The sequence below is a fragment of the Danio aesculapii genome, chromosome 19, assembly GCF_903798145.1.
Source record: "Danio aesculapii chromosome 19, fDanAes4.1, whole genome shotgun sequence".
Lineage (NCBI taxonomy): Eukaryota > Metazoa > Chordata > Actinopteri > Cypriniformes > Danionidae > Danio > Danio aesculapii.
The window spans coordinates 3,075,101-3,086,448 of record NC_079453.1 but is presented as its reverse complement, the minus strand read 5'-3'; the positions used below and the strand labels follow the sequence as shown (position 1 = coordinate 3,086,448).

The 11,348-nt window shown below is 35.1% G+C and overlaps 1 protein-coding gene across 5 annotated transcripts in view; it reads right to left on the bottom strand.

Annotated features, from left to right (window-relative positions):
• The window catches only part of hycc1 (hyccin PI4KA lipid kinase complex subunit 1), an 81,946-nt gene that overhangs the window by 21,206 nt on the left and 49,392 nt on the right, over window positions 1-11,348 (bottom strand). For all 5 annotated transcript variants that reach the window (XR_008839437.1, XM_056479301.1, XM_056479302.1 and 2 more), the window contains exons 5-6: window positions 4,037-4,117; window positions 1,290-1,405 (exon numbers count right to left, since the gene is read on the bottom strand). Coding sequence is in view for 4 of the 5 variants with exons in the window: in XM_056479301.1 (XP_056335276.1) it covers window positions 1,290-1,405; window positions 4,037-4,117 (197 nt within the window). In the remaining variant the exon portion in view is untranslated. The remainder of the gene's footprint in view (window positions 1-1,289; window positions 1,406-4,036; window positions 4,118-11,348) is intronic.

Sequence of the window (11,348 nt, the reverse complement as noted above, 5' to 3'; positions counted from 1 at the left end):
ACACAAATACAAACAAACACACAAGCCCACACACACACACATTATTGTGCAGGCACATACACACACAAAAATGCACAAACACATGCGCATATAAAACACACACACAAATCCACACAAACAAACATGCACACACACACAAACACACATTAACGTGTGGGCACACACACAAAAAAAAGTACAAACCCATGCACATACAAAACACACAAATAAACATGCACACACACTCACACACACACACAAAAACAAACACAAGCACACAAGCAAACACGCACAAACACACACAAATACAAACAAACACACAAGCCCACACACACACACACACACACATTATTGTGCAGGCACACACACAAAAAATGTACAAACACATGCGCATATAAAACACACACACAAATCCACACAAACAAACATGCACACACACACAAACACACATTAACGTGCGGGCACACACACAAAAAAAGTACAAACCCATGCACATACAAAACACACAAATAAACATGCGCACACACACAAAAACAAACACAGGCACACAAGCAAACACGCACAAACACACACAAATACAAACAAACACACAAGCCCACACACACACACACACACACACACACACACACACGCACACGCACACACACACACACACACACACACACAAAAAGTACAAACCCATGCACATACAAAACACACAAATAAACATGCGCACACACACACACACAAAAACAAACACAAGCACACAAGCAAACACGCACAAACACACACAAATACAAACAAACACACAAGCCCACACACACACACACACACAAAAAGTACAAACCCATGCACATACAAAACACACAAATAAACATGCACACACACAAAAACAAACACAAGCAAACAAGCACAAACACACACAAATACAAACAAACACACAAGCCCACACACACACACACACACACAAAAAAACGTAAACACGCATACAAACATAAATATCCACAAATACACAACCATATGTTGGCATATACACACATGCAAATATTTACAAGCAAACGCACACACACACAAAAAACAAACGCATGCACAAATACGCAAACATACACATGCACACACACAAACAGTCATGCACAAACACACACACGCATGCACGCACACACACACAAGCATCATAATGACAATCAAATTAAATCAGAAAGCTCTTCAACTGTGTCTGAAACACATAATGAGATGCCCTTTAACCCCAGCACTCATTTGCTGATTAAATATGGATGGCTCAAATAAAAGCATGCGGCGCAGGATGAATATTTGATGGGTTTTTTCCGCACCTGTTCTGTGCTGTGAAGGTCTCGCGCTGCAGGTGGGGGCCGCTGTAAACCACTCGACTCAAGCCGTGATTGGCTAAGGCTCCTTCCGTCAAGGCCAGAGAGCCAATGGAAGACGGCTGGAGGCGGGACAGAGAGAGAGAGTGAGAGGTGAATTTATCCTAAAATATTGATTGCTAAATGTACAGTTTATTCTGATTTATTTTTATTATTTTTATTTTATTTATTAATTTTTTTACTTCTACTTTTTACTGTTTACTATGTTTTTATATTTATTTATTTATTTATTTATTTACTTCTACTATTTACTGTTTACTATGTTTTTTATATTAATTTATTTACTTCTACTATTTACTGTTTTTTATATTTATTTATTTTTTACTTCTACTATTTACTGTTTACTATGTTTTTTATATTAATTTATTTACTTCTACTATTTACTGTTTTTTATATTTATTTATTTTTTACTTCTACTATTTACTGTTTACTATGTTTTTTTATATTTATTTATTGATTTTTTACTTCTACTATTTACTGTTTACTATGTTTTTTATATTTATTTACTTATTTATTTACTGTTTACTATTTTTTATATTTATTTATTTATTTACTTCTACTATTTACTGTTTACTATATTTTTTATATTTATTTATTTATTTATTTACTTCTACTATTTACTGTTTTTTATATTTATTTATTTTTTACTTCTACTATTTACTGTTTACTATTTTTTTATATTTATTTATTTACTTCTACTATTTACTGTTTACTATATTTTTTATATTTATTTATTTATTTATTTACTTCTACTATTTACTGTTTACTATGTTTTTTATATTTATTTACTTATTTATTTACTGTTTACTATTTTTTTATATTTATTTATTTACTTCTACTATTTACTGTTTACTATATTTTTTATATTTATTTATTTATTTATTTACTTCTACTATTTACTGTTTACTATGTTTTTTATATTTATTTACTTATTTATTTACTGTTTACTATTTTTTATATTTATTTATTTACTTCTACTATTTACTGTTTACTATATTTTTTATATTTATTTATTTATTTATTTACTTCTACTATTTACTGTTTACTATATTTTTTATATTTATTTACTTATTTATTTACTGTTTACTATTTTTTTATATTTATTTATTTACTTCTACTATTTACTGTTTACTATATTTTTTATATTTATTTATTTATTTATTTACTTCTACTATTTACTGTTTACTATGTTTTTTATATTTATTTACTTATTTATTTACTGTTTACTATTTTTTATATTTATTTATTTACTTCTACTATTTACTGTTTACTATATTTTTTATATTTATTTACTTATTATTTACTTCTACTATTTACTGTTTACTATATTTTTTATATTTATTTATTTATTTACTTCTACTATTTACTGTTTACTATATTTTTTATATTTATTTACTTATTTATTTACTTCTACTATTTACTGTTTACTATGTTTTTTTAATATTTATTTATTTACTTCCACTATTTACTGTTTACTATGTTTTTTATATTTATTTATTTATTTATTTACTTCTACTATTTACTGTTTACTATTTTTTAATATTTATTTATTTATTTATTTATTTACTTCTACTATTTACTGTTTACTATGTTTTTTATATTTATTTATTTTATTTCTACTATTTACTGTTTACTATGTTTTTTATAGTTATTTATATATTTTTTAAATATGTAAGTTCTTTTTAATGTAAACTTTATAAATGCTTTGGCAATACATTTGTAAAATTTGTCATGCCAATAAAGCAATTATTGAATTGAATTGAGAGGTGAAAAGCTGCAGACAGACACCCGGACACACATGCTGCGCCCCAATTCGCATACTATCTGTCCTAAATAGTATTCGAAAATAGAATTAGTGTGTCCCAACTGTAGTATGTTGAATAGAGCACGCCAAAGGTTCCCGGATGCTCTACTATTACCGGGAAAAAAAACAAAGTGCTGAACTGTCCATACTCTAACTGCTAATATTGCCCACAATACATTGCAGATTGGAAGTTAATTCTATTATAACTACAAACTCGGGTAAAAAGAGTAAATAAACTACAAACATGGTGGCTGTGAGACCAACCATCAAGTAGAGAAGTTTTGGCATAGTTGTCTGAATGACTATTAATTCATATCTAGCCAACTGGAAATACTTTTAATCGTGTTTTCTGTGTTATATTTCATCTGCAACAACAATGTGAACTTCTAGAAAGACGTGTTTGGATATTAATTTCTGAGTGAATAATTATCCAAAGACCTGAGGAGATTTCTCTGCATGAAAGACTCACGAATGGCGGATCAGGGTGGGGCCAAGCTGGAGTCTCTATTTGATCCCCCAGGCTCTGCAATGGTTGTGAAAATTCCAAATAGAACCAAAACAAACGATTACGATTGGCTAAAGATTGGCAATGCAAATTCGGGAAATGAGTCAACCAGCAGAAGCAGGGAATAAAAAAAATGAAATAAAATCTGTGAATGGCAGATTAACCAATAAGGAAGGTAGTTAAATATGAAAGAAAGCTGGCTGATGTATCGAGATGATTGACAGGGGACATAACCAAGCATCATACCGGTCCAATAATGAGGAAGTTGTTTGTGCCAAAGCTTGCACACTCTTCTGTTGCGCAGTCAACAGTTTTAGGGTGTAGTATAAGTACGCGAACTGGGACTCAGCAACAGATTTACATCCTGGTGTTCGATGGACTCACCTCATGGTAAACTGATGGCTTCGATAAGGAAGGGATGGTGAACGACAACACTTTACTCTGGCCGTCTTTATCGACGATTTCCTGAGAGAGAGAGAGGTTATAAACATGACTGTCTGGACTCATTTACATACATATAAAATACATGTAATTTACAGAAACTATTGACAGGTTTGGTCAAGGATAAATAAATAAATACATTTTAAATAAATAATAAAAACTATAAGTATAAATAAACACATGTTTTAATGAGTAATATAAAGTATTTATTAATTAAGTAATGTAAACAATTATATATACACTCATTGCATATTACAAAAAGTACCTCAGAATTTTTATTTATTAGTCAGAGAACATGCCATTAGGACAACAATAAAATTATTACTCCTGTACTGAATTAGAGGAGGCAATAATCTAAAAATAAATAAATAAATAAATAAATAAATGCTTTCAGGTCTTGTGTGAATAATAATTTTATGAGATGAGCACAAACAGTTATGTATGTATCATGGGAATCTTATTTCTCCTCTGTATATTGAAAATTGCTGACAAACAACCACAATAAACCGAGCAGGAAATATTACTCATTTAGCTTGTTATTACCAAGGCTTGAATTAAAAAACTAAATTCCCATCAGTCTCTTCAGTAGAATCATGAAACACACTCCCAGAACAATATATCATTTCAGCATCAATATCGCAATGTGCACATTCGCAATAGTCACATCGCAAAGATATGCAATGCAAACTCTGGATTATAGTTGACCAGGAGCTACAGAATTGTATTTAATCACTGTATTTATACGATTTACGCAACAACAACAAAAGCGTTTATTTTACAGAATTATTTGCTGCGTCCCAATTCGCAAACTATCTGTCCTAAATAGCACTTGAAAGTAGAATTAGTATGTCCCAAATCGTAGTACGTTGACAAGAGTATGCCAAAAGTTCCCGTATGGTTTACTATTTCCGGTAAAAACTCGAAGTGTAGAAGCGTCCATACTCTAACCGCTGATATTGCCCACAATACATTGTGTGTAGGACGTGAATTCGATTAGAACTACAAACGCGAGTGAAAAGTGTAAACAAACTACAAACATGATGGACGCCCGAGACCAACCGTCAAGTATAGAGGCTTCGGTAAAGATGTTTGTATGACTGTTAATTAATATCTAGCCCACTGGAACATATTTAAATCACGTTTTCTGTGTTATATTTCATCTGCAACAACAATACTGAACTTCTATAAAGACGTGTTTGGACATTAACGTCTGAATGCAGAATTATCCAAAGACCTGAGGAGATTTCTCTGCATGAAAGACTTGTGAATAAGAGATTAACCTGCTGCTGCTGCTGCTTTCTTCAATAAGGTAGGAAATTAAATATGAAAGAAATGTGAATGATGTGTGGATGATTGACAGGGGGAATAACTAAGCAACACAACGATCTGTTAACGAGGAAGTAGTATGTCCCAAAAACTTGCATACTCTTCTGTTACACACTCAAGTCACAAAAAAAGTACATACTTTTAGGGTGTAGCATAAGTTTGCGAATTGGGACGCAGCTATTGTCTTTGTTCTAGTCCAAATATCAACATTGCAAAGCGAAAACAAGATTATTTTACTCTTAATTTTGCCTTATTTCATCTGAATTTTAAAACAAACAATATTTTTACTTGATCTAAAATTTATTAGATATTTGGACTAGAAATGAGACAAAGCAAGTAAGAAGAGCATTTTTTTTTTGCTTCGTGATTATTCAATTTCTGTGCCTGAATTCTTTTTGGCTGCTTTCACTCCTGTAGATCGATTGTTTTGTTCCGAAACAGGGATTAAAATTGCTTCAATGCTGCTCTTTGTTCTTGTTGTGGTTCACTTTCACACAGCAAAGTTCCTAAACAGACCAAAACAGCTAGTAAGTAAGCTAGCGAGTAAACTATCCTCACATTGGTCAGAGTTTCACGGTTTATTTTGCAGAGTCCCGCTCAGCTGTCATGTGTCTTTATTTTTATTTATGGCAATGAGCAATAAGACATTATAAGTGAAAAGCTGTGCTTTAATTTTGAATGGTGACACCCACAGACATCGTCACCAAGAATAAATGAGAGCTAAGACTTTCTCATACAGAGCCATTGGCTAGAATTATGCATATAGGCTTTACATTAGAGAGAGAAACAACAGATAAACCAAGAATGGAGTTAGGTCAGTTTTCTTAACGGATAAACAGCTATCGTTAATAGTTCAGCATGCTTTCACTTTCGTATTTGACATGAAACGCACAATTGACATCCCGCCCTACTCCTAATGCTCTCTTCATATAGCCGTATATATGTCTATTCATTCATTCATTCATTCATTTTCTTTTCGGCTTAGTCCCTTTATTAATTGGGGGTCACCACAGCGGAATGAACCGCCAACTTATCCAGCATGTTTTTACGTAGCGGATGCCCTTCCAGCTGCAACCAATCTCTGGAAAACATCCATCTCATTCATTCACACTCATACACTACGGATAATTTTAGCTTACCCAATTCACCTGTACTGTCTTTGGACTGTGGGGGAAACCGGAGCACCCGGAGGAAACCCACACGAACGCAGGAAGAACATGCAAACTCCACACAGAAACGCCAACTGACCCAGCCGAGGCTTGAACCAGCGACCTTCTTGCTGTGAGGCGACAGCACTACCTACTGCGCCACTGCGTCACCCTATACGCCTATTAAATATCCATAATACACTGTGATATAACCGGGCTCAGATCGTATTGCTTTCTCACTACAATCGATCCGCTCCAGAGTTCGTTTCAATCAAGCCAAGACCACCTCACTCAGGCGATCTCGGACCGATTGTTTTGGCGCGGATCCGAGCACGATTGCTGGATTCACAGATGCCAAACGAACCGCGCTAACTGGGCAAATGCGCCAGGTTCCAGAACAAAAGTCTAGGTGTGAAAGCACCCTTACACTCACCAGAAAACCACCAAAATAGTGCTATTCAAACTATCTTGTGAAACTATTTATATCTCAATACTTTTTGCAGGAAAATAAAATATCGCAATATCACATATTTCCAATATAGTGCAGCCCTTATTAGCTCTGAAAACTATCAGAGCAAGTTTTATTTCAAATCAAAACACATCTAATACAGAACACAGAGCAAATTCTGTATATTCCTAAATATCTAGATATCAAACTTATCAGACCTTTGTAGATTAATACAAATATAAACATGTTACTCAATCCCACTCCTAATAAACGCTGAATTTTAAGCAGCAGTCTCCTAGCTTTCTTTATATTCTATAGTTGAGTGCATGTAAAATAATGTTGAAATTCATGTGCCTCATATACTGTGTCCTAATTAAAGCCACTAGTGGCTTATTATTAAGATATTGGCTGTTTATTAGTACTTACATTATAGTATATAGGCACATCTTATCCTACATCACTACCTAATAACCCAACTACTACCTTAATAACTATTAATAAGCAGCAAATTAGTAGTTTTTTGACCTAAAAGTCATAATTAATGGTTTATTAATAGTGAGAATTGTAACTTAAAATAAAGCGTGAGCAAAGATTACCAAAGCAACCCGTGACTTGATGATGAAGTATCTTAAAACTGGAAAACCTGCTATAAAAATAACCCTGTTTCTCAGAAAATGTTGAGTTAGTATAAAGTTCAACTCTTTCAGCTGAATCATGATCAAGCGGTTTCTGGCTGGAGAAGACTCAGGAGCTCTTCAGGTGTAAAAACACAGCAGATGAAGTGAGATTCGAGTGTGTGTATGTGTGTGTGGCGTTCGCCCACCAGCCTGCTGTCCTCCATCAGCCTGTGGTGGATTCAGAGCCGATAACGGCAGGATGATCAAACGCTCGCTGACACCACGATGACATGCGACTGACAGATGACCTACTCTGATATTCAGGAGCGAGAGCGAGTTCACGGGGCGTAAAAACCCATGAAAGACCACCGGCGGAGCAAACAGCCGGCTTTCCCTTCTCTGAGAAAACACCGCTTCCTGTTTTGGCTAAAGCTCACAGGAAGATGCTCTCTGGGAGACATTTCTATTCAAATATCTGTATTGATTTTCAATAGTATTCAATAAAGCACATCCACATGACCAACTATAACTATTCCACAACACACATATTGAATAACATATGAACACCGTAGATAGCTACAAACATACTCGCACGCCATAAAGAAAGAAAAAAGAATTCAATTGGGAGAAGAAAAGTAAGTAAATAAATAAAATTATAATTGATAGATAATTAAGAGGTTAAACTTCCAATTAGGATACAGCAGCCCCTAAGCATTCCTTTGTTTTTATTCATTTCATAAAGCGAAAATGTCCTCCATATATGGTCTCGCAGCCTATCATCTTCGAAATCACCGATCAGGTGATCCCCAATCCGGAATGTCACTCGTGAACACTTTAACTTAAGGTAATAGTGTTTTTTTAAAAACAACACAGATAAATCTCCTTTTATTTCACACTATGTGTTTAACCTTCACTATATGGCAATGCTATAGCCACAACATATAGAACTTATTTTAGAGCAGTAATCACACATTGAAACCGTGATGTTTTTATCCAAGGTTATCATACCGCCAGAATCTCAAGCCTGGTTTATATTGGCCCATCTGCTAGTTTGCTTGAGTGTGTGTGGCGAATGTGACGTCAGCGCGGTGTTGGTGGATGTTCGATTTGGGTCCGCACGACATGATTTTACCTGGCGGAGCGCACAACGTTGTTTTTAGCTTTGTTCACGGCTCTGTTGCGTTGGCAGGTGTGTTTGTTTGTATGTGTTTGTCTCTCTCTCTCCCTCTTTCCACCTGCAGGCCCCGCCCTAACTATGCAGGCGACGTGCCCTGGGATTGGAGGAGGTTACCCAGGGCGTCCTTTAAAAAGAGAACAACGGGCGTAGGGTGAGAGAGCGAGTTTTGTCGGCGTGTTGTTTGAGATTGTGATAAAGTTATTCCTGTTGTTGAGTTATTTTCGTTGATTGTGTTTCCCGTGCTGTTGTACTAGTGTTTACTGTGTTGTAGGGGTGGGCGATATGACCTAAAATTAATATCACTGTATTTTTCATCTTTTGAACGGTGACGGTATAATATCATGGTATTACTTTAAATAGCAAAATAATATACATCTCAAGGAAGAACAGACAAAAGAAAGTCTCACTTCTATCACTCTTTAAAAGTTTTGGTTTGGGTCATTGTAAATGCTCAGTCTCGTTATGAGCTGATCTTCATTTCTCTGTGTTGGTGGAATAAAGCAGGCGAGTCAGCCGCACCAATTTATGAGCAGACAGAGCAGGATTCTCATGATGACCACCAGCGCAGTTCCGCTCTTTGTTATGAGCCGTAGTTTCAGTGTAAACTTAGTAAAGGTGAGTTTCTTTGGCGATGATGTGTACAGTGTTAGATTTTATATTTAGCGGACATTTGCGCTGAACACGCGGTGAATGCAACGCATCGAGATTCGGGCACCTTCTCCGAAAACACTCGATTGATCTCAGCTGGCGGATCAACATTTACCTCATGTCATGATCGCTGTCATCTGCGCCATTATTATTATTATTATAACTTTAGGTGAGGTTTGCAAACCTGTGCACTTTTCACTCTTCAGCCGTTTGCATTTCCTGCAGTAACAAAAGTAACAGAAGCGTTGAGTGACTGACAGCTAATATGAACCAATACAGCGGCAGGGTAGAGCGATTCAGCAAGTTTTTAGAGAAAATCAAATCAGATTGCACTACAACCATTATATTCAGACACACAAATGCTCCCAAATATATTATGAGGGCGCATAGATTAAAGTTCGGGCGCTCATGCGACCAAAATGGTTGCAATTTCGAGCCCTGTAGTATAAGGACATGTATTCAGACCACAACTGAACGTTTGAAGAAAATTGAATGCCTTATTATTTAGAATTAGCTATTATTGATGTAAATGCAGCCGTTCAAGGCGCATAATTGATTTATTACGGTATTGACGGTATTAGAAAATCCATGTCGTGGCGCAATGTCACACCGGTGATGACTATGACACCGGTGTACCGCCCACCCCTACTGTGTTGTACACCCATCCGTGTTTCCCCTTCCTATTGTTTTTGTTTTGGTTTGTGTGTTTGTTGATTATTAATATTGTAAGTAAATTGTATAGATTGTAATTATGTATATAATTTTTTTGAGGGGGGAAGTGTTACGTTTCACGTATGTTTTGTTTGTTCTGTTTTGCGTGCTCTTCTCTCTTTTCCGCTGTGTGTCATGTGCTGGTTCTAGGTGTGCAACCATTGGTCAAAGGAGCTGTCAATCAACATCGACACGCCAATCAGAACCGGGTCCGCTCCGTATAAAAGCCGTGCGCTTGCGCTGTTCTTGAGGAGCGCTTGGCTCACAGCCAGTCTCCTCACTTGTGTCGGCCAGCCTGTTCATCTGTGTTGATTTGCTGTGTTCTAGTTTTCTCTTTATTAAGAGACTGCTTTATTAGATATGCTTGTGCAGCTCAGTTTATATCTAGTGAGAAGTTGAACGATCTTTGTGAGAATTGGATTATATGAGATTTTGTTTTGCTAATGGCTAACAGTGTGTACTTTATGAGAACTCTAGTAACGTGAGCAGCTTAGTATATTTATTTGTTAGTGTGTACATGTGTAATTTTGTTTTGAGGTTATGAAGTTTAGTTAAGCTACGTGCTGAAGATTACGGTTTTGTTTCTGCATTTTTCTTTGGTTAGTCAGTTTAGTGGGTTGGGGTTTAGTTAGATCGTTTTGTTATATTTATTTCTTTGTTTTGGCAACACTCCTATTCTCTTTAATTCGATTATTTAACATTACATTTATAATACATTCTCTATTCATTGTCTGACATTCATTGAATATTAAATACTTAATTTGTTTCACTTAACAAGTGGTTGTTGTGTTCTCATTCACCCAGCATCAGTAGACTCACTGATTGTTACGTTTCATCCTCTTTAATATCTTAACAACTTAAACACGTAACAATATATACACGGTAAGAGGCAGTAGGGGTTGGACGCCGCTTTTCTTTTTTGTAAATATTTTCACCTGTGTTTTTGTTGGTCGGGGAGACAGGTGTAGATTTTGTATTTTTATTTCTGTTATTTTATTAGGTGTAGTAAGTTTCATTTGGGCGTTTAGTTAGTGTATTTTTGTTTATTATTTTTCTGTGGGTTCACCCCGAGGTATTTGGCTTCACTTTTTTTTCTTGGTGATAAAAGACAAAAAAAAAAAAAAGACAAATAAAGAGACCCTATATAAAGGGGTTATTAAAAGTGAATTGTATTTGTCGG